The following is a 24,920-nucleotide window of genomic DNA, read 5'->3' on the forward strand; positions in this document are numbered from 1 at the left end:
TTAGACTATACTTGCCCCTAGCCTAGCTGGTTAGACTATACTTGCCCCTAGCCTAGCTGGTTAGACTATACTTGCCCCTAGCCTAGCTGGTTAGACTATACTTGCCCCTAGTCTAGCTGGTTAGACTATACTTGCCCTTAGCCTAGCTGGTTAGACTATACTTGCCCCTAGCCTAGCTGGTTAGACTATACTTGCCCCTAGCCTAGCTGGTTAGACTATACTTGCCCCTAGCCTAGCTGGTTAGACTATACTTGCCCCTAGCCTAGCTGGTTACACTATTGTATTTTCATGTTAATTAGTGGCTAACTAGGTGGCAACAATTTAGTTAAGTTTTAACCAGTGTTTACTGGCACCTGTTGTATTTAACTGGTGTAGTCATTTTCTAAATTCCTCAAATACTCTACACTTTGTCACTCTCAATCCAGAGTGCTCTGCTAGTGTCGAGTGTAAACTTGTCCCCCAGTCTATTGCAATCAGCATTTATAACCCTGGGACATCAATCACGCAACGTTGGCCATAGTGGCAGTGACCATATAATTCTATGGGTGTGACCTTCCTGAGTAAAGTATTTGTCATAATTTAATTTTAGCGAGGCGTGGCTCACGAATGGAACAGTACAGGGGAAGGTTAGGAGGAAGATGCTGTGGGAGATGATTGGTTGGTAGTTTCAGCCAATGCCTACGCGTTGGGAGATTCTCCTGTCCTTTCTATTTGCTATCGAAGGCCAAGTTTGATGCATTGGTCCACCAGACTCTTGTATCTGGGAACGAGATTAGGGCAGAGTGTAGAATGTGATTTATGCCCCCTTTGGGTTCAAATAGAGGTTCTATGGAATGCCTGGTGAAGTCAACAATGCTTGTGATGCCAGTATGAAAACTTGGGACGGTCTGTTCCAGAATGTTTCGTATTTTGCGAAACATCATTTCAGAAGATCTGTGTTTGATTTAGAATTAGGATTTATTAGCAGAGTGCTTTCCAACAATTAAGATTAGGGTAACATTTTTGAAAACTACCCCTCAACTTCCAGCAATCTATAATTGATTTACTTCATATCATAACGTTTGTCCTTAGTTGTGATGTTAAACAAATTCCACGAATATCAATGAATGTGTGATTTATATTTTTATGTTAAAATGACTGATAATGAATAAAAATACTATTGTCAATTAAGTTTCGCCTTAAAATTAAATATGTTTATTGTGTTATTAAAAGAGGAACAGGATCGGAGGGGTAACATATTGGTACACCAGCCCTGGTTTGTTTTTCTTTATTTAAATAAACAGTTAGGGTTATAGTAGTTTCCCTCAGAATGTTGTCCAGCCTTAAGCATTCTAATCATTAAAGCTTTCTCCAGGGGCTGTGTGTTGAATTCCTGGTGTCGCTGGACTGCGGTTCTCACCATCGTCACCATGCCATTCTTGGGCACTGTGACGCACGTGATGATGCTGAACGCAAATCAGCATCCTGTCCTCTATTTTCCAAGTGTGCGCTCAGTGCGTTGCGATGGAGAGGAAGCGATTCACGGTGGTAAATTAGCATAACCTAGTTGACGACATGCTGGTAAATTAGCATAACCTAGTTGACGACATGCTGGTAAATTAGCATAACCTAGTTGACGACATGCAGGTAAATTAGCATAACCTAGTTGACGACGGCATGCTGGTAAATTAGCATAACCTAGTTGATGACGACATGCAGGTAAATTAGCATAACCTAGTTGACGACGGCATGCTGGTAAATTAGCATAACCTGGTTGACGACGGCATGCTGGTAAATTAGCATAACCTGCTTGACGACGGCATGCTGGTAAATTAGCATAACCTAGAGTGTAGGTGTGATTAATGGGGAACCAGTTAGTTATCTCCACAATGTCTGTACGCCAGTCACTCCCTCCTTTTCTCATTGGAGGGAGGAGTATGGCAGTGTCTGGGACCATTGTATGTCCCCTCTGATGTTGCCTTTCTCTTGACCTAGTATATGACCTAGAGCCTCTAGGTCACTCCCCTCCGTGAGCTTGTCCAGGAGGGGGTGTATTTGAGATGGGAGTATCTAGAATTGACAATTGATATGGCATTGAATGAGGTAATGTTTTGGTACCAAGAACGAGATTAGAACCTCGTTTTAGAGACCAAACTGAACGATAATTTACAGCGAATGCTGTCTGGCTATGGGATACTCCTCTCTCAAATACAAGTATTTCTTTGTGAACAGTTGCTATTATCTGTGGTTTGTCATGTCGACTAGGGGGTGGATCTTTGCTATAAAAGATCTCAGTTGCCATTATGTTGACCACTCTCAACTTTTCATTAGAGATACTGAAATGTTGAAAGTCAAATGCTATTGCAAAAGGTTTATTATTAAAGGTGAAGTATAACTCTGACTGGTGTGTGGTTTGCTCTCTCATCATTTGGTAATACAGGAAATTACCACGACAGCGTACAGAGGCCCATTATCAGCAACAATCACTCCTATGTTCCAATGGCACATTGTGTTCGCTAATCCAAGTTTATCATTTTAAAAGGCTAATTGATCATTAGAGAAAACTGTTGTGCTGATTAAAGCAATAAAACATTTCTAAGTGACCCCAAACTTTTGAACGGTAATGTAGTTTTATATGTAAGATGGTTAAATAAAGAGCAAAATGATTGATTATTATTATATTATTATTTGTGTCCTGGTCCTATAAGAGCTCTGTCACTTCCCACGAGCCGGGTTGTGACAAACTCACAATCATTCTTGTGTTTAGTAAATGTATCGTATAGTGTGTGTGTGTGTGGCAGGGTTACAATGATGGCAAAAAACAACATTTGAGAGTGCGCTGACCCTGATGCTAGAGGGGGTATGCCTGGAGCTTGAATGTTTGAAGGGGTACTGGACTATAAAACGTTTGGGAACCACTACAATAGAGGGTGATTTGGTCATTAGACTGCAGGAAAGGAGTACATTGGGCATGTCTATAAGTTGGGCAATTGACAGCAGTGATGGAAAAAGTACCCAATTTTCATACTTGAGTAAAAGTATACCTTAAAAGAAAATGACTCAAGTAAAAAAGTGAAAGTCACCCAGTAAAATACAAATTGAGTGAAAGTCTAAAAGTATTTGGTTTTCTAGGGACTCGAAGTGAGGCGACCATCTGGCTCCAACAGAGATTGCTTCCTTAGGAAACTATGCAGTATGTTGTTTTTTTATGTATTGTTTCTTACACTGTTACCCCAGGAAATCTGAAGTGTTATTACTATTGGATATAAGAGCAGCGTCAACTTACCAACATTACGACCAGGAATATGGCTTCCCGAAGCGGATCCTCTGTTTGGCCCACCACCACCCAGGACAATGGATCCCAGAAACCGACAAAACAATGACGCCGTAGAATGGGCAGACAGAGCGGCCTCCTGGTCAGGCTCCGTAGATGTGCACGTCACCCACCGCTCCCGAGTATACTACTCGCCAACGTACAGTCTCTTGACAACAAGGTAGACGAAAGTCAAGCAAGGGTTGCCTTCCAGAGAGACAGAGATTGTAACATTCTCTGGGAAGAGGAAGGGCTGGGGTGTACGCTTCATGATTAACGACTCATGGTGTAATCATAACAACATACATGAACTCAAGTCCTTCTGCTCACCCGACCTAGAATTCCTTACAATCAAATGCCGGCCATATTACCTCCCGAGAGAATTCTCGTCAGTTATCGTCACAGCTGTGTACATTCCCCCTCAAGCAGACACCAAGACGGCCCTCAAGGAACTTCACTGGACTATGTAAACTGGAAACCATATATCCTGAGGCTGCATTTATTTATAACCCAAGAAGGCATAGATAACTGAACTAAATGACTACCGCCCCGTAGCACTCACTTCTGTCATCATGAAGTGCTTTGAGAGACTAATCAAGGATTATATCACCTCCACCTTACCAGCCACCCTAGAACCACTTCAGTTTGCATACCGCCCCAACAGGTCCACAGACGATGCAATCGCCATCACACTGCCCTATCCCATCTGGACAAGAGGATTACCTATGTAAGAATTATATTCATTGACTACAGCTCAGCATTCAACACCATAGTACCCTCCAAACTCATCACCAAGCTGGAGACCCTGGGTCTCAACCACACCCTGTGAAACTGGGTCCTGGACTTCCTGACGGGCCGCCCCCAGGTGGTGAAGGTAGGAAAGAACATCTCCACCCCGCTGATCCTCAACACTGGGGCCCCACAAGGGTGAGTGTTCAGCCCCCGCCTGTACACCCTGTTCACCCACGACTGCGTGGCCATGCATGCCTCCAACTCAATCATCAAATTTGTAGACGACACAACAGTAGTGGGCTTGATTACCAACAACGACGAGACAGCCTACAGGGAGGAGGTGAGGGCCCTCGGAGTGTGGTGTCAGAAAAACAACCTCACTCAACGTCAACTAAGACTACGGAGATGATCGTGGACTTCAGGAAACAGCAGAGGGAGCACCCCCCTATCCACATCGACCGGACAGTAGTGGAGAAGGTGGAAAGTTTTAAGTTCCTTGGAGTCACATCACGGACAAACTGAATTGGTCCACCCACACAGACAGCGTGGTGAAGAAGGTGCAACAGCGCCTCTTCAACCTCAGGAGGCTGAAGAAATTTTCCTTGTCACCCAAAACCCTGACAAACTTTTACAGATGCACAATCGAGAGCATTCTGTCGGGCTGTATTACAGCCTGGGATGGCAACTGCTCCGCCCACAACCGCAAGGCTCTCCAGAGGGTAGTGGGGTCTGCACAACGCATCACTGGGGGCAAACTACCTGCCCTCCAGGACACCTACACCACCCGATGTCACAGGAAGGCCAAAAAGATCAAGGACAACAACCACCCGCGCCACTGCCTGTTCACCCCGCTACCATCCAGAAGGTGAGGACAGTACAGGTGCATCAAAGCTGGGACCGAGAGACTGAAAAACAGCTTTTATCTCAAGGCCATCAAACTGCTAAACAGCAATCACTAACTCAGAGAGGCTGCTGCCAACACTGAGACTCAATCACTGGACACTTTAAATAATGGATCACTAGTCACTTTAAACAATGCCACTAAATAATGTTTACATATCTTACATTACTCATCTCATATAGGGGCTGCAGCGTAGCCTAGTGGTGAAAGGTTGCAAGTTCAAATCCCCGAGCTGACAAGGTACAAATCTGTCGTTCTTCCCCTGAACAAGGCAGTTAACCCACTGTTCCCCGGTAGGCCATCATTGAAAATAAGAATTTGTTCTTAACTTAGTTGCCTTGTAAAATATGTATTTTATAGCACCTTGCCTATGCCGCTCGGCCATCGCTCTTCCATATTTATATGTACATATTCTCATTCACCCCTTTAGATGTGTGTGGGGAACTGTTAGATATTACTGCATAGTCAGAACCAGAAGCACAAGCATTTCGCTACACTCGCATTAACATCTGCTAACCATGTGTATGTGACCAATAACATGTCATTTGATTTGAATGTATCAAAAGTAGAAATCATTTTTTATTCCTTATATTAAGCAAACCAGACGACATGATTCTTGTAGTTTTATTTATTTATGGATAACCAGTTGCACTCAGACATAATTTACAACAAAAAAACATTTGTGTTTAGTGAGTCTGCCAGATCAGAGGCAGTAGGGTTGACCAGGATGTTCTCTTGATAAGTGTGTGAATTAGACCATTTTCCTGTCCTGCTAAGCATTCAAAATGTACCGAGTACTTTTGGGTGTCAGGAAAAATGTACGGAGTAAAAAGTACATTATTTTCAATAGGAATGTAGTGAAGTAAAAGTAAAAATTGTAAAAAATATAAATAGTGAAGTACAGATACCCCCCCAAAAAACTACTTACTTTAAAGTATTTTTACTGAAGTACTTTACACCACTGATTGACAGCATCTTGGGACTATGCGTTTGGTGATTGATTGATGACAGACCTTTCAAATGATCGTTAAGGGACTTGATGCCTAAAGCGATGTACAGTTGTTGAACTGAACTAGAGAGACAAAGCGTTTTTAATATTAAACGGTTATCAAAATTCTACATTCAACAACCATTTTCATGATTCAGGACAACATGCTTATCGACATTCTTCAGGATTATGCATGACAACATATTTGAGGCAAGAATTAAGAGAAGGCAAAGTGATCGTGTCAGCCGAAAATATAAAACGTTTCACCAACATTTTAATGTCCCATTCACTGTGGTTGTCTGAAGAGTTCATTCTCCCTGAACCAGTTGAGTCGACCCTGTGGCAGTAAGACTGGACAAGGAAATTAATCAAGCCACTGAAAAACTAATCTCATCCCCAGAAATCACCCCCGAGTAGCCTACAGTCTGTGTGTGTGTGTGTGTTTAAGGGTACTGCAGTGTGTGTGTTTTAGGGTACTGGGGGGAAAGAGAGAAGGAGAGAGAGAAGGAGAGGGGGTAAAGAGAGAAGGAGAGAGAGAAGGAGAGGGGGTAAAGAGAGAAGGAGAGGGGGTAAAGAGAGAAGGAGAGGGGGTAAAGAGAGAAGGAGAGGGGGTAAAGAGAGAAGGAGAGGGGGTAAAGAGAGAAGGAGAGAGAGAAGGAGAGGGGGTAAAGAGAGAAGGAGAGAGAGAAGGAGAGGGGGTAAAGAGAGAAGGAGAGGGGGTAAAGAGAGAAGGAGAGGGGGTAAAGAGAGAAGGAGAGGGGGTAAAGAGAGAAGGAGAGAGAGAAGGAGAGGGGGTAAAGAGAGAAGGAGAGAGAGAAGGAGAGGGGGTAAAGAGAGAAGGAGAGAGAGAAGGAGAGGGGGTAAAGAGAGAAGGAGAGAGAGAAGGAGAGGGGGTAAAGAGAGAGAAGGAGGGTCAAGTGGGCGTTGTGTCAAGAAGCAGTGCGGCTTGGCGGGGTCGTGTTTCGGAGGACGCACGGCTCTCGACCTTCGCCTCTCCCGAGTCCGTACGGGAGTTGCAGCGATGAGACAAGAATAACTACCAATTGGATATCACGAAATTGGGGAGAAAAAGGGGAGACAAAGGGGGGAAAATCTTTTTTTTTGTGCTTTTAGTCTGAATCAGTCATCACTGATTGTCATTTGTGGTGAAAACAAAGTCATCAGCGATTGGATCACCTCTAACCAAAAGTACCGGAGAAAAACAACAAAAAAACATCCGTGGGCGTAGGGAATCGTTTGACCAGAGCAAGGAGTCCGTCTAGCCAGGTCAAAGGTCAAAGAAGACAATGACTCTATTCAGAAAAACAAACATCTTTAATATTATAGACTCTGGTTAATCATCAGTAATAATAGAGACTCTGGTTAAACATCAGTAATAATAGAGACTCTGGTTAATCATCAGTAATAATAGAGACTCTGGTTAAACATCAGTAATAATAGAGACTCTGGTTAAACATCAGTAATAATAGAGACTCTGGTTAAACATCAGTAATAATAGAGACTCTGGTTAAAACATCAATAATAATAGAGACTCTGGTTAAACATCAGTAATAATAGAGACTCTGGTTAAAACATCAGTAATAATAGAGACTCTGGTTAAACATCAGTAATAATAGAGACTCTGGTTAAAACATCAATAATAATAGAGACTCTGGTTAAACATCAGTAATAATAGAGACTCTGGTTAAACATCAGTAATAATAGAGACTCTGGTTAAAACATCAGTAATAATAGAGACTCTGGTTAAACATCAGTAATAATAGAGACTCTGGTTAAAACATCAATAATAATAGAGACTCTGGTTAAAACATCAATAATAATAGAGACTCTGGTTAAAACATCAATAATAATAGAGACTCTGGTTAAACATCAGTAATAATAGCTCCGCTCTCTGAAATAAAACATGATGGTAACAGCTAATATAACAGCTAATATAACAGCTGTCCCTTAAAAAGGCAAGGAAACGCAACCGTCTACAGTCTGTACAGTTATAGAATATCTCAGAGACACATTATAGAGATGGAACAGCATTATATTACAGAGACATTCCACATGACATAAACGAATCCTTTACCTTTGAATTGAGGGAGTAACAGGATTTCTAATCTTGTGTTTTGCAGTCAAACAGAAATCCTCTAAAACTATACCTTAGAGTTTATAAAGTTCTGTTTAATCTTTATTCGGGAAAAGGTTGTGTTTATGTTTACATTACATTCGCCGAGACACAATTACTACGAATCGCAAAAAAACAATAAATATACAAGATTATAACTCCCATCCCCTAATAATACCCATGATGCATTGCGGAGAGCCGCCCATTGCAAAGCCTCTTAGGACAAACTGTGCTGCGTCAGCATCCCAAATGGCACCCTATTCCCTATGTAGTGCACTACACCTGACCAAGGCCCGTAAGAAGACCCATAGGGCCCTGGTCTAAAGTAGTGCACTACATAGGGAATAGGGTGCCATTCCCAATAGGGCCCTGGTCTAAAGTAGTGCACTACATAGGGAATAGGGTGCCATTTGGGATGAAATGACCAACATGATTGATTATGTTTACGCCAGAGCTGATGTCATAATGAGTTTGTTGTCTTTGATTGGTGTGATCAGATATAATGAGTTATAACGCCTATTGTTGCCAATGAACTGTTTTTAATCCGAGACACAGAGAGAGAGAGAGAGACACAGAGAGAGACACAGAGAGAGACACAGAGAGAGAGAGAGGGGGAGAGAGAGGGGGAGAGAGAGGGGGAGAGAGAGAGAGACACCGAGAGAGACACAGAGAGAGAGAGAGAGAGAGACACAGAGAGAGAGGGGGAGAGAGAGAGAGACACAGAGAGAGAGAAGACGTCGTCGCCAGTTAGAGTTGTGTGGAGGAGTAGAGTAAACAACTTTTTCGTCACATGAAGACACACACTTGCATTCTCACGCCTGCCCAGCACACACACATCCCTCCCATCCTTAATGCTGCTTGGGCATGACACACACACAGGTCTCTAATTCTGTTTTGGCATGGCGAAGTCCCATGCGGTGTCTTGGGCACACTTCACCATGGCTCGTACCAACCGGGTGAAACCCATGTCTTTAGGTTTCTCTAGACCTCGCATCAGACGCTGCTTCATTATGGCTATAAACTCCTTATTACTCAGTTCTCCATTACCTGGAGGGAGGGAGCAGAGAGAGGGAGAGGGAGAGAGGGGAGGGAGCAGAGAGCGGTAGGGTGGGATGGGGGAGGGAGGAGGGAGCGGGGGAGGGAAGGAGGTAGGGTGGGATGGGGGAGGGAAGGAGGGAGCAGAGAGAGGTAGGGTGGGATGGGGAGGCAAGGAGGGGGAGGGAGCAGAGAGAGGTAGGGTGGGATGCGGGGGAGGAAGGGGGAGAGAGAGGTAGGGAAGGAGGAGGGAGAGGGGGAGGGAAGGAGGGAGCAGAGAGAGGTAGGGTGGGATGGGGGAGGAGGAAGGGGGAGAGAGAGGTAGGGAGAGGAGGGGGGAGAGAGAGGGGGGAGAGAGAGGGAAGGAGGAGGGAGTAGAGCGAGAGAGGAGTGAGAGAGGTAGGGAGGAGGGAGTGAGAGAGGTAGGGAGGAGGGGGAGAAAGAGGGAGGGGAGAGAGTAGTGAGAGATAGTTGTATTAGTTAACAAAATATATTGAGAGAAAGCGTCTCGCATGAATATAAACATGGAACAATGAAAACACAAACACCTACTCACCATCGCAGTCGAACAGAGCGAACACGACGTCACACACGTGATCAGACAGCTCCACTTTAGCCACCGTACGAGCTACCTGCTTCATCGTGGCTGAGAGAGACGAGGAGAGAGAATGATAGAGGGATAGAAGGACAGAGAGGATGAGAGAGACGGAAGAGGAGAGAGAATGATAGAAGGACAGAGAGGATGAGAATCTTAAATACAACGTCTCAGTGTTATACTCCCCCCCCCCCCCGAAAAAAAAGGGGTATGTGGTTGTCTCTCCTAGCTATCTGAAGATGAATATACTAACTGTGATATGTGGTTGTCTCTCCTAGCTATCTGAAGATGAATATACTAACTGTGATATGTGGTTGTCTCTCCTAGCTATCTGAAGATGAATATACTAACTGTGATATGTGGTTGTCTCTCCCAGCTATCTGATGATGAATATACTAACTGTGATATGTGGTTGTCTCACCTAGCTATCTGATGATGAATATACTAACTGTGATATGTGGTTGTCTCTCCTAGCTATCTGAAGATGAATATACTAACTGTGGTATGTGGTTGTCTCTCCTAGCTATCTGAAGATGAATATACTAACTGTGATATGTGGTTGTCTCTCCTAGCTATCTGATGATGAATATACTAACTGTGATATGTGGTTGTCTCACCTAGCTATCTGATGATGAATATACTAACTGTGATATGTGGTTGTCTCTCCTAGCTATCTGAAGATGAATATACTAACTGTGATATGTGGTTGTCTCTCCTAGCTATCTGAAGATGAATATACTAACTGTGATATGTGGTTGTCTCTCCTAGCTATCTGATGATGAATATACTAACTGTGATATGTGGTTGTCTCACCTAGCTATCTGAAGATTAATATACTAACTGTGATTGGTGGTTGTCTCACCTAGCTATCTGAAGATGAATATACTAACTGTGATATGTGGTTGTCTCTCCTAGCTATCTGAAGATGAATATACTAACTGTGATTGGTGGTTGTCTCACCTAGCTATCTGAAGATGAATATACTAACTGTGATATGTGGTTGTCTCTCCTAGCTATCTGAAGATGAATATACTAACTGTGGTATGTGGTTGTCTCTCCTAGCTATCTGAAGATGAATATACTAACTGTGATATGTGGTTGTCTCTCCTAGCTATCTGAAGATGAATATACTAACTGTGATATGTGGTTGTCTCTCCTAGCTATCTGATGATGAATATACTAACTACTGTGATATGTGGTTGTCTCTCCTAGCTATCTGAAGATGAATATACTAACTGTGATATGTGGTTGTCTCTCCTAGCTATCTGAAGATGAATGTACTAACTGTGATATGTGGTTGTCTCACTTAGCTATCTGAAGATGAATATACTAACTGTGATATGTGGTTGTCTCTCCTAGCTATCTGAAGATGAATGTACTAACTGTGATATGTGGTTGTCTCTCCTAGCTATCTGAAGATGAATATACTAACTGTGATATGTGGTTGTCTCTCCCAGCTATCTGAAGATGAATATACTAACTGTGATATGTGGTTGTCTCTCCTAGCTATCTGAAGATGAATATACTAACTGTGGTATGTGGTTGTCTCTCCTAGCTATCTGAAGATGAATATACTAACTGTGATATGTGGTTGTCTCTCCTAGCTATCTGAAGATGAATATACTAACTGTGGTATGTGGTTGTCTCTCCTAGCTATCTGAAGATGAATACACTAACTGTGATTGGTGGTTGTCTCTCCTAGCTATCTGAAGATGAATATACTAACTGTGGTATGTGGTTGTCTCTCCTAGCTATCTGAAGATGAATACACTAACTGTGATTGGTGGTTGTCTCCCCTAGCTATCTGAAGATGAATACACTAACTGTGATTGGTGGTTGTCTCCCCTAGCTATCTGAAGATGAATATACTAACTGTGATATGTGGTTGTCTCTCCTAGCTATCTGAAGATGAATATACTAACTGTGATATGTGGTTGTCTCTCCTAGCTATCTGAAGATGAATACACTAACTGTGATTGGTGGTTGTCTCCCCTAGCTATCTGAAGATGAATACACTAACTGTGATTGGTGGTTGTCTCCCCTAGCTATCTGAAGATGAATACACTAACTGTGATTGGTGGTTGTCTCCCCTAGCTATCTGAAGATGAATACACTAACTGTGATTGGTGGTTGTCTCCCCTAGCTATCTGAAGATGAATACACTAACTGTGATTGGTGGTTGTCTCTCCTAGCTATCTGAAGATGAATATACTAACTGTGGTATGTGGTTGTCTCTCCTAGCTATCTGATGATGAATATACTAACTGTGATATGTGGTTGTCTCTCCTAGCTATCTGATGATGAATATACTAACTGTGGTATGTGGTTGTCTCTCCTAGCTATCTGATGATGAATGTACCGACTGTGATATGTGGTTGTCTCTCCTAGCTATCTGAAGATGAATATACTAACTGTGGTATGTGGTTGTCTCTCCTAGCTATCTGAAGATGAATACACTAACTGTGATATGTGGTTGTCTCTCCTAGCTATCTGAAGATGAATGGACTGACTGTGGTATGTGGTTGTCTCTCCTAGCTATCTGATGATGAATGTACTAACTGTGACTGTGATATGTGGTTGTCTCTCCCAGCTATCTGAAGATGAATACTAACTGTGACTGTGGTATGTGGTTGTCTCTCCTAGCTATCTGAAGATGAATATACTAACTGTGGTATGTGGTTGTCTCTCCTAGCTATCTGATGATGAATGTACTAACTGTGACTGTGATATGTGGTTGTCTCTCCCAGCTATCTGAAGATGAATACACTAGCGTTGCTCTGGATAAGAGCATCTGCTCTCTTTGTGCACGGAGGGCATTGTCATGCTGAAACAGGTTAAGGGCCTATCCTCAAACTGTTGCCACAAAGTGTGAAGCACAGAATTGTGTAGATCAGCCCTGGGCAGTTCTTTTCCATGAGAGGGCCACATTAGAATATATTTTTGCCATCGTGAGCCAGAATAATATTACAGGATTATACATCATGTGTATAACCGTGTTGACAGATATATCTACTGTAAATCACGTCCAGATATGCTACTTATTTAACTGTTTTAACACGCACAGAAATAAACCACATCCTTGTTCTCCTTTTGGTAGTTATTTTCATTATTAAAACATGCAATTAACTACGCGGAGGGAAAAGTACACTGTGCATTCAGAATCACGGACAGAACTCTTGTTAACGGGTATTTATACACAAAAACACAAGAGAGAGAGCTCAACATTACATTTAAACTAGTCAATCAGTGTGAGGAGTGACGTCTCTGATGGGCATTGACTAGAGCAGTGACGTCTCTGATGGGCATTGACTAGAGCAGTGACGTCTCTGATGGGCATTGACTAGAGCAGTGAAGTCTCTGATGGGCATTGACTAGAGCAGTGAAGTCTCTGATGGGCATTGACTAGAGGAGTGACGTCTCTGATGGGCATTGACTAGAGGAGTGAAGTCTCTGATGGGCATTGACGAGAGGAGTGAAGTCTCTGATGGGCATTGACTAGAGGAGTGAAGTCTCTGATTAGCATTGACTAGAGCAGTGAAGTCTCTGATGGGCATTGACTAGAGCAGTGACGTCTCTGATGGGCATTGACTAGAGCAGTGACGTCTCTGATGGGCATTGACTAGAGCAGTGAAGTCTCTGATGGGCATTGACTAGAGCAGTGAAGTCTCTGATGGGCATTGACTAGAGCAGTGACGTCTCTGATTGGCATTGACTAGAGGAGTGAAGTCTCTGATGGGCATTGACTAGAGCAGTGACGTCTCTGATGGGCATTGACTAGAGGAGTGAAGTCTCTGATGGGCATTGACTAGAGGAGTGAAGTCTCTGATGGGCATTGACTAGAGCAGTGACGTCTCTGATGGGCATTGACTAGAGCAGTGACGTCTCTGATGGGCATTGACTAGAGCAGTGACGTCTCTGATGGGCATTGACTAGAGCAGTGACGTCTCTGATGGGCATTGACTAGAGCAGTGAAGTCTCTGATTAGCATTGACTAGAGCAGTGAAGTTCGGTATAGTTTCTGACGTCGCTATGCGTAGGTTTGCTGAGAGGTGAGAGTCAATAAGAGAGGATCTGTGACTTGACTTGATATATTTCATCACTGAAAATGTCTGTTCACATACATAGGTTGACCCAAACAGTACAGACATCTTCTGAGCACGACTCCTAATCTTTGGAAAGTTTTGTTCATCGAGAGATGCATAGAACCTCGTCAGTGACATTGTTTTGAATACTTCTCCAATCACTGCATCAGAGTGAAGATCGATAAGCTCAAGTTGCAGGTCAGTGGGAGCGTTATCCACATTGAAGGTGAAAGGAGAGGAAACCAACAGCATGTCATTTTCCAACACTTTCAAATCCTCAAAACAGCGAGAAAACTCACCGTTCAAAGCAGCAGCGATGTGTACTTCTCCCGCTGGTCATCTGACAGGGAACAGACTAGTAGTGTCGGAAGGTAGGTGAGACTGTTGGCTTCTACTTGGCGGGTCAGGAGGAGTAACTTTCCCTTGAAGGCTTTGACAAGGCTGTACATCTGATGTGCAAAAAAGGCCCTTCCCTTGTAGTTTGTAATTCAGTTTATTCACGAGGGCCATGATGTCCACGGAAGGTCAAAATCAGCCAATCATTCTTTATCTTTCAGTTGAGGGAAAATCCACATATTTTCCTTTCATTTGCAAAAATGCAACAATCTCAGGTCCCACACCCTTTTAAGTACCTTCCCCCAAACTCAGCCATCTCACGTCTGTGTGCATTCGCCCTCAGCGAATCGCTTGCTATGTTTAGCAATTTTCTGGGACAGTACATAGCTAGCTCTCACAATCCCGTTGTTTGCTGAATGCAGCTTTGTGAAAAGTACTTGCTGCTTTTGCAACTTGAGAAAGACACTCTTTGGATGAACTTTGCCCTCTGCTCAGAAGACATTCCTATATTTCTCTTCATGCTTCGTCGGGACGTGTCGGGACAAGTTGTAGTCGGGAAAAGTTGTATCTTTTCAAGACACCGATGCTCTCTTTGCACACAGCTTTCCCTGAAACCTCAAAAAAATAAAATATTTCGATGTCCACTCTTGCTGGAACACCCTACATTCATTGTCTACTTCTTCTTTTTAGCTAGCTATTATTTGTAACGGTGTCATGTGTGTGTCAGCCTGTGAGTTGTTATTTATTACGTGCCTTCAAAATAAATGTCCCACGAGGTGGGAGTTAAATCATTACACAAAAGGTGAATATTCATTGGGCTTTTAATTTGAATAACACTTTATTAAATTTAAAAATAAAATGTACTAATCGCAATTTCTTTATGTGTTCCGAGCAGGATTCCGCGGGCCGCATTGAATCAGGTCGCCAGTATTTGCCCAGGCCTGGTCTAGAATGTCATTGTATGCTGTAGCGTTAACATTTCCCTTCACTGGAACTAAGGGGCCCGAACCATGAAAAACAGCCCCAGACCATTATTCCGCATCCACCAAACTTTACAGTTAGCACTATGCATTCGAGCAGGTAGCATTCTCCTGGCATCTGCCAAACCCAGATTCGTCTGTCAGGCTGCCAGATAATGAAGCGTGATACATCACATTTCCACTGCTTCAGAGTCCAATGGCGGCGAGCTTTACACCACTTCAGCCGACACTTGGCATTGCGCATGGTGATCTTAGGCTTGTGTGCGGCTGCTCGGCCATGAAAACACATTTTGATGAAGCTCCCGACTAACAGTTATTGTGGTGACGTTGCTTCCAGAAGCAGTTTGAAACTCAGTAGTGAATGTTGCAACCGAGGACAGATGATTTTTACACACTACGCGCTTCAGCATTTCCTGTTCTGTGAGCTTGTGTGGCCTACCACTTCGCGGCTGAGCCGTTGTTGCTCCTAGATGTTTCCACTTCACAATAACAACACTTACAGTTGACCGGGGTAGAACATTTTACTAACGGACTTGTTGGAATGGTGGCATCCTATGACGGCGCCATGGTGAAAGTCCCTGAGCTTTTCAGTAAGGTCATTCTACTACCGATGTTTGTCTATGGAAATTGCATGGGTGTGTGCTCGATTTTATACACCTGTCAGCAAAAAAGGGTGTGGCTGAAATAGCCAAATCCACTCATTTGAAGAGACTTAATGAAAGCTTAATGTACAGCTGCTCTTCCTAACCTCCTGCCAAATGTATGACCATATTAGAGACACATATTTCCCTCAGATTACACAGATCCTCAAAGAATTCGAAAAACAAACCCAATTTTGATAAACTCCCATATCTACTGGGTGAAATACCACAGTGTGCCATCACAGCAGCAAGATTTGTGACCTGTTGCCACAAGAAAAGGGCAACTAGTGAAGAACAAACACCATCGTAAATACAACCCATATTTATGTTTATTTTCCCTTTTGTACTTTAACCATTTTCACATATGACATTTGAAATGTCTTTAAGCATTACACTCACAAAAGTATACTGTTAATTTTTATTGTTTATCTATTTCACTTGCTTTGGCAATGTAAACATGTTTCACATGCCAATAAAGCCCATTGAATTGAGACAGAGACAGAGGGAGACAGAGAGAGGGAAAAACAGAGAGACAGGGAGAGACAGAGAGAGACAGAGAGAAAAACAGAGGGAGGGAGAGACAGAGGGAGGGAGAGACAGAGGGAAAGACAACAAAGGGAGTGATGGGAGAGACAACAAAAGGAGTGATGGGAGAGACATCAAGCCACATGCTTCATAGTGGCTGAGAGAGGAGATAGAACGAGAAAAGGAAGATTTAGCATGACTGCAGAGAGTAAACTAATAAATAGTCAAACAAATACAGAGTGGAAACATGAACAGGAGTCTGGGAAGCAGCTGGGATCAATAACATAGACCCTAGAGGAGATGAGAGCACAGGAGAAGAGAGATATGCTGCCTAGCTAGCAGACAAACAGCCCGTGGGTCAGAACAGAATAGTAGAGGAACAGGAAAAAATAATTATAAAGGTGATAACATATATCTTTAGTCTCTATGAGGACCATTGATCACAACACCAGAGAGAGAGAGGAAACAGGAGGAGGGAGAGGGAGAGAGAGAGAGAGAGAGAGATGAAACAGTAGGAGGGAGAGGGAGAGAGAGAGAGAGATGAAACAGGAGGAGGGAGAGGAAGAGAGAGAGAGATGAAACAGGAGGAGGGAGAGGGAGAGAGAGAGATGAAACAGGAGGAGGGAGAGGGAGAGAGAGAGAGATGAAACAGGAGGAGGGAGAGGGAGAGAGAGAGAGATGAAACAGGAGGAGGGAGAGAGAGCGAGAGCGAGAGGAAACAGGAGGAGGGAGAGAGAGCGAGAGAGAGAGAGAGAGGAAACAGGAGGAGGGAGAGAGAGCGAGAGAGAGAGGAAACAGGAGGAGGGAGAGGAGAGAGAGAGAGAGAGAGGAAACAGGAGGAGGGAGAGAGAGAGAGAGAGAGAGATGAAACAGGAGGAGGGAGAGAGAGAGAGAGATGAAACAGGAGGAGGGAGAGGGAGAGAGAGAGATGAAACAGGAGGAGGGAGAGGGAGAGAGAGAGAGATGAAACAGGAGGAGGGAGAGGGAGAGAGAGAGAGATGAAACAGGAGGAGGGAGAGAGAGCGAGAGAGAGAGAGAGGAAACAGGAGGAGGGAGAGAGAGCGAGAGAGAGAGAGAGGAAACAGGAGGAGGGAGAGAGAGAGAGAGGAAACAGGAGGAGAGAGCGAGAGAGAGAGGAAACAGGCGGAGGGAGAGAGAGAGAGAGAGAGGAAACAGGAGGAGGGAGAGAGAGAGAGGAAACAGGAGGGAGAGCGCGAAAGAGAGCGAGAGAAAGAGAGAGGAAACAGGAGGAGGGAGAGAGAGAGGAAACAGGGGTCTCTCCGTGTCTGTCTGTGTCTGTCCGACTGGGAATCCAACACAGTCACACTCAAAGCAACAACCCAGATGGCTGTTTTTGCATTTTAATTCCGTTGTGATTTAAATTATAATTTTTTTACAAGAGAAATGAGAGACTAAGAGGAAGAACTGTAGAAACTGGCCCATCACAGATTCAAGCCCGAAGCTTTTCAGACCGGGCTGGTAGAAAATGTGCCAAACAAGCCAGAGATCCATGTTAAATGTGATCTTTTCCATTGTTCCAAATCAGATTTTGGACCTGGGTAAGTACACATGGGGTTTAACAGCCTGGCTGCCCAGTGGCCAGAATCCTTCAATTCAAGCCTTGGTCCACAGACATTTTACTTTGCCATTTTAGTCATTTAGCAGAGGCTCTTATCCAGAGTAACTTACAGTTTGTGAGTCACTTAGCAGAGGCTCTTATCCAGAGCAACTTACAGTTTGTGAGTCACTTAGCAGAGGCTCTTATCCAGAGTAACTTAGTTAGTGAGTCATTTAGCAGAGGCTCTTATCCAGAGTAACTTACAGTTAGTGAGTCATTTAGCAGAGGCTCTTATCCAGAGTAACTTACAGTTAGTGAGTCATTTAGCAGAGTCTCTTATCCAGAGTAACTTACAGTTAGTGAGTCACTTAGCAGAGGCTCTTATCCAGAGTAACTTACAGTTAGTGAGTCACTTAGCAGAGGCTCTTATCCAGAGCAACTTACAGTTAGTGAGTCACTTAGCAGAGGCTCTTATCCAGAGTAACTTACAGTTTGTGAGTCACTTAGCAGAGGCTCTTATCCAGAGCAACTTACAGTTTGTGAGTCACTTAGCAGAGGCTCTTATCCAGAGCAACTTACAGTTTGTGAGTCACTTAGCAGAGGCTCTTATCCAGAGCAACTTACAGTTTGTGAGTCACTTAGCAGAGGCTCTTATCCAGAGTAACTTACAGTTTGTGAGTCACTTAGCAGAGGCTCTTATCCAGAGTAACTTACAGTTAGTGAGTCACTTAGCAGAGGCTCTTATCCAGAGCAACTTACAGTTTGTGAGTCACTTAGCAGAGGCTCTTATCCAGAGCAACTTACAGTTTGTGAGTCACTTAGCAGAGGCTCTTATCCAGAGCAACTTACAGTTAGTGCAGTCCTCTTAAGGTAGCTATATATCCCAGTCATAGTAAATACAACTTTGTGATGTCTCTTCCTGTGACTAGTAGACCACCCTCTGACACACACACTGCTGTGTTGATGTCCCCTCAGATGTGCTCTGACTGGCTAACAGGCCTCTGAAGGATGAGAACAACAAGCTCTCTTCTCCCCCCCTCCCTCTCGTCCTCCACCTCTCCCCCCCTCCCTCTCGTCCTCCACCTCCCCCCCTCCCTCTAGTCCTCCACCTCCCCCCCTCCCTCTAGTCCTCCACCTCCCCCCCTCCCTCTAGTCCTCCACCTCCCCCCCTCCCTCTAGTCCTCCACCTCCCCCCCTCCCTCTAGTCCTCCACCTCCCCCCCTCCCTCTAGTCCTCCACCTCCCCCCCTCCCTCTAGTCCTCCACCTCCCCCCCTCCCTCTAGTCCTCCACCCCCCCCCCTCCCTCTAGTCCTCCACCTCCCCCCCTCCCTCTAGTCCTCCACCTCCCCCCCTCCCTCTAGTCCTCCACCTCCCCCCTCCCTCTAGTCCTCCACCTCCCCCCCTCCCTCTAGTCCTCCACCTCCCCCCCTCCCTCTAGTCCTCCACCTCCCCCCCTCCCTCTAGTCCTCCACCTCCCCCCCTCCCTCTAGTCCTCCACCTCCCCCCCTCCCTCTAGTCCTCCACCTCCCCCCCTCCCTCTAGTCCTCCACCTCCCCCCCTCCCTCTAGTCCTCCACCTCCCCCCCTCCCTCTAGTCCTCCACCTCCCCCCTCCCTCTAGTCCTCCACCTCCCCCCCTCCCTCTAGTCCTCCACCTCCCCCCCTCCCCTCTAGTCCTCCACCTCTCCCCCTCCCTCTAGTCCTCCACCTCCCCCCCTCCCCTCTAGTCCTCCACCACCACCCCATCTCGTCCTCCACCTCTCCCCCCCCTCCCTCTCGTTCTCCACCTCTCGTCCTCGGGGACTGGCTTGCAGGGGAAAGGTTGAGGGAGACATATCCTTGCTGTTTGATTGTGGTGCAGACATGCAGTAGTCTTGGTAAACCAGCAGGAGGCGGTGGTGATCATGATTCCTCCAGAGGAAGGAGTACATTACGGGACATAATGCCTAGTAACATAACACGCCCCAGTAGGAGGTGGTGTCGTCAGAGAGACTGTAGGGCTGCAGGCTAGTGGAGCACAGCAGTGGGACTAGCATGATAGAAACAGAGCAGATAACATGATGTTAATGGTTGGGTGGAGGAGGAGTGGAGGACCTGGGAGGGAGGGAGGGAGGCAAAGAGAAAGGGCTGGGTGTTGAGCCAGGAGCAATCAGGGAGGGATGAGACAGGAGGGAGAGATGGAATATGGGGGAAGGGGGGAGGAAGGTCTTGAGAGAGACAGGAGGGAGAGATGGAATATGGGTGAAGGGGGGAGGAAGGTCTTGAGAGAGACAGGAGGGAGAGATGGAATATGAGTGAAGGGGGGAGGAAGGTCTTGAGAGAGACAGGAGGGAGAGTGGGAACAGACGGTCGTTGGCGTACCTTTATCGATGGAGGCTCCGGCCATGTGGTAGAAACTCAGAGCTGTGTCCACATCATTCACATTCTTCAGGAAGGTAAAGAAATTCTCCACCTCCTCAAACGTAATGCCCTACAGAGAAAGAGACAGACAGGAGAGAGCCAGAGGAGAGAGAGAGAGAGAGACAGACAGGAGAGAGCCAGAGGAGAGAGAGAGAGAGCGACAGACAGGAGAGAGCCAGAGGAGAGAGAGAGAGAGCGACAGACAGGAGAGAGCCAGAGGAGAGAGAGAGAGAGAGACAGACAGGAGAGCCAGAGGAGAGAGAGAGAGAGAGACAGACAGGAGAGCCAGAGGAGAGAGAGAGAGAGAGACAGACAGGAGAGCCAGAAGAGAGAGAGAGAGAGAGACAGACAGGAGAGCCAGAGGAGAGAGAGAGAGAGACAGACAGGAGAGCCAGAGGAGAGAGAGACAGACAGGAGAGCCAGAAAAGAGAGAGAGAGAGAGAGACAGACAGGAGAGCCAGAGGAGAGAGAGAGAGAGACAGACAGGAGAGCAAGAGGAGAGAGAGAGAGACAGACAGGAGAGAGCGAGAGAGACAGACAGGAGAGAGCCAGAGGAGAGAGAGAGAGACAGACAGGAGAGAGCCAGAGGAGAGAGAGAGACAGACAGGAGAGAGCCAGAGGAGAGAGAGAGACAGACAGGAGAGAGCGAGAGAGACAGACAGGAGAGAGCCAGAGGAGAGAGAGAGAGACAGGAGAGAGCCAGAAGAGAGAGAGAGGGAGACAGATGAAAAGAATAAAGCGAACCATGAATCTCAATTAGCTACTTCAACTCTAACATCCTCCTCGGCTCTGGCATGTTCCTCAACATTTGGAACCAAGGACTGATAACCCCAATCCACAAAAGTGGAGACAAATTTGAGCCCAGAATTTACCGTGGAGTCAACAGCAATCTCAGAAAAACACTCTGCAGTATCAACAGCAGACTATTACACCCCCCCCCCCCCCATCACAACGCAACTGATTTACTCAAACGCCTTAAGGAAAGAAATTCCACAAATAAATTTAACAAGGCACACCTGTTAATTGAAATGCATTCCAGGTGACTACCTCATGAAGCTGGTTGAGAGAATGCCGAGTTGTCATCAAGGCAAAGGGTGGCTACTTTGAAAAAATATTTTTACTTTTTATTGGTTACTACATAATTCCATATGTGTTATTTCAGAGTTTTGATGTCTTCACTATTATTCTACAATATAGAAAATAGTAAAAATAAAGAAAAACCCTGGAATGAGTAGGTGTGTCCAAACTTTTGACCTGTAGTCTATATCAATGAATTGGCGAGGGCACTAGAACAGTCTGCAGCACCCAGCCTCACCCTATTAGAATCTGAAGTCAAATGTCTACTGTTTGCTGATGATCTGGTGCTTCTGTCACCAACCAAGGAGGGCCTACAGCAGCACCTAGATCTTCTGCACAGATTCTGTCAGACCTGGGCCCTGACAGTAAATCTCAGTAAGACAAAAATAATGGTGTTCCAAAAAAGGTCCAGTCGCCAGGACCACAAATACAAATTCCATCTAGACGTTACCCTAGAGCACACAAAAAACAATACATACCTCGGCCTAAACATCAGCGCCACAGGAAACTTGTACAAAGCTGTGAACGATCTGAGAGACGAGGCAAGAAGGGCCTTCTATACCATCAAAAGGAACATAAAATTTGACATACCAATTAGGATCTGGCTAAAAATACAGTTATAGAACTCATTGCCCTTTATAGTTGTGAGGTCTGGGGTCCGCTCACCAACAAAGAATTCACCAAAACGGGACAAAACCCCCAAAATATACTTTGTGTACAACTCCAAACTCCAAACAATGCAGGGCAGATTTAGGACTCATACCCACTAGTTATCTACATCCAGGAAGAAGATGGACAGGGGTAGGAGTGAGTGAGACTATGGAGGAGAGATGAACAGGGGTAGGAGTGAATGAGACTCTATGGAGGAAAGATGGACAGGGGTAGGAGTGAGTAAGACTCTATGGAGGAGAGATGGACAGGGGTAGGAGTGAGTGAGACTCTATGGAGGAGAGATGGACAGGGGTAGGAGTGAGTGAGACTCTATGGAGGAGAGATGGACAGGGGTAGGAGTGAGTGAGCCTCTATGGAGGAGAGATGGACAGGGGTAGGAGTGAGTGAGACTCTATGGAGGAGAGATGGACAGGGGTAGGAGTGAGTGAGACTCTATGGAGGAGAGATGGACAGGGGTAGGAGTGAGTGAGACTCTATGGAGGAGAGATGGACAGGGGTAGGAGTGAGTGAGACTCTGGAGGAGAGATGGACAGGGGTAGGAGTGAGTGAGACTCTATGGAGGAGAGATGGACAGGGGTAGGAGTGAGTGAGACTCTATGGAGGAGAGATGGACAGGGGTAGGAGTGAGTGAGACTCTATGGAGGAGAGATGGACAGGGGTAGGAGTGAGGACTCATACCCACTAGTTATCTACATCCAGGAAAAACCTGTTCAATTCAACAGCTTCCTAAATGGAAGCGATGCCCACACATTCCACCACAAAGCCCTCACCTACAGAGAGACAAACCTAGAGAAGAGTCCACTCAGCCAGCTGGTTCTGGGGCTCTGTTCACAAACACAAACAGAGCCCCAGGACAGAAACACAATTAGACCAAATTATGAGAAAACAAAAAGATAATTATTTGACACACTGGAAAGAATCAACAAAAAAAAAACAGAGCAAACTAGAATGCTATTTGTTGTCCCTAAACAGACAATACACCGCGGCAGAATACCTGACCACTGTGACTAACCCAAACTTAATGAAATCCTCGACTATGTACAGACTCAGTGAGCATGGCCTTGCTATTGAGAAAGGCCGCCGAAGGCAGACCTGGCTCTCACGGAGCACAGAAAGAATTTGAAAACAAATCAAACATTGATAAACTCCCATATCTGTCAGGTGAAATACCGCAGTGTGACATCACAGCAGCAAGATTTTGTGGCCCGTTGCCACATGAAAAGGGCAACCAGAGGAGAACAAACAACATTGTAAATTCAAACTATATTTATGTGTTTAATTATCTTCCCCTACTGAACGGTACGCACCGAGCAGGTACCTGCACCACCACCGAATGAAACGGTGAGACAGATCAGAGAGGAAGCAACAGTGAAAAGATTCACATGGGGCAGCAGCAGGTGAGCAGGTGTCGGAGAATATGGTGATGATGTGGAACCTTAGGTTGGGTAAGGGGGACAAATGTCACCATGGACAATTTCTTCACTTTCACTGTCATTGGCGAACAAGTCGCCTGCAAGCTCACCCCCTCGGCGCTAAATAAGGCCCGTGCACAGCCGTTGTACTTACACAACAGTGCTGAAAGAATGACAAGACAACACTCCCACTTTACCAACGCAAGAAAGAACTTTTGTCAGTTTCCATCGACGGGGACGCAATAACCCGGATACTACTACGTCCCACCTCCAAACAAAGATATAGATCAAATGATGCTCTTCTGTAGAACACATTCTGTATTTCCTACGGGGAAAATAAATCTCAATGTTTTATACTCTATCGGTCGGTGTGGATGTTTTAGGATCGGACGGCACGGCTGTACCCACCGCTGGCCTGTTGCTGTGTTCTACAACAAGCTTGATTTGGCTGCAAGTGTATCAACTGCTTGAAGAGACTTCATCACGAGTCTGGCACACGAGCTACGTCACGAGTCTGGCACACGAGCTACGTCACGAGTCTGGCACACGAGCTACGTCACGAGTCTGGCACACGAGAGACGTCACGAGTCTGGCACACGAGCTACGTCACGAGTCTGGCACACGAGCTACGTCACGAGTCTGGCACACGAGCTACGTCACGAGTCTGGCACACGAGCTACGTCACGAGTCTGGCACACGAGCTACGTCACGAGTCTGGCACACGAGCTACGTCACGAGTCTGGCACACGAGCTACGTCACGAGTCTGGCACACGAGCTACGTCACGAGTCTGGCACACGAGCTACGTCACGAGTCTGGCACACGAGCTACGTGAGAGACGTCACGAGTCTGGCACACGAGAGACGTCACGAGTCTGGCACACGAGAGACGTCACGAGTCTGGCACACGAGCTACGTCACGAGTCTGGCACACGAGCTACGTCACGAGTCTGGCACACGAGCTACGTCACGAGTCTGGCACACGAGCTACGTCACGAGTCTGGCACACGAGCTACGTGAGAGACGTCACGGGTCTGGCACACGAGCTACGTCACGAGTCTGGCACACGAGCTACGTGAGAGACGTCACGAGTCTGGCACACGAGCTACGTGAGAGACGTCACGAGTCTGGCACACGAGAGACGTCACGAGTCTGGCACACGAGCTACGTCACGAGTCTGGCACACGAGCTACGTCACGAGTCTGGCACACGAGCTACGTCACGAGTCTGGCACACGAGCTACGTGAGAGACGTCACGGGTCTGGCACACGAGCTACGTGAGAGACGTCACGGGTCTGGCACACGAGCTACGTGAGAAACGTCACGGGTCTGGCACACGAGCTACGTGAGAAACGTCACGGGTCTGGCACACGAGCTACGTGAGAAACGTCACGGGTCTGGCACACGAGCTACGTGAGAAACGTCACGAGTCTGGCACACGAGCTACGTGAGAAACATCACGGGTCTGGAACACGAGCTACGTGAGAAACATGAGTCTGGCACACGAGCTACGTGAGAAACATCACGGGTCTGGCACACGAGCTACGTGAGAAACATGAGTCTGGCACACGAGCTACGTGAGAAA

The 24,920-nt window shown here is 45.8% G+C and overlaps 1 protein-coding gene across 1 annotated transcript in view; it reads right to left on the bottom strand.

The window, feature by feature from the left end:
* Positions 1-7,208: 7,208 nt before the first annotated feature.
* The window catches only part of micu1 (mitochondrial calcium uptake 1), a 152,007-nt gene continuing 134,295 nt past the window's right edge, over positions 7,209-24,920 (bottom strand). Inside the window, exons 11-13 of the mRNA XM_071391369.1 lie at positions 20,138-20,246; positions 9,618-9,707; positions 7,209-9,073 (exon numbers count right to left, since the gene is read on the bottom strand). Of these exons, the coding sequence (XP_071247470.1) occupies positions 8,910-9,073; positions 9,618-9,707; positions 20,138-20,246 (363 nt within the window). The 3' untranslated portion in view covers positions 7,209-8,909. The remainder of the gene's footprint in view (positions 9,074-9,617; positions 9,708-20,137; positions 20,247-24,920) is intronic.

Source organism: Salvelinus alpinus, chromosome 3, assembly GCF_045679555.1.
Source record: "Salvelinus alpinus chromosome 3, SLU_Salpinus.1, whole genome shotgun sequence".
Lineage (NCBI taxonomy): Eukaryota > Metazoa > Chordata > Actinopteri > Salmoniformes > Salmonidae > Salvelinus > Salvelinus alpinus.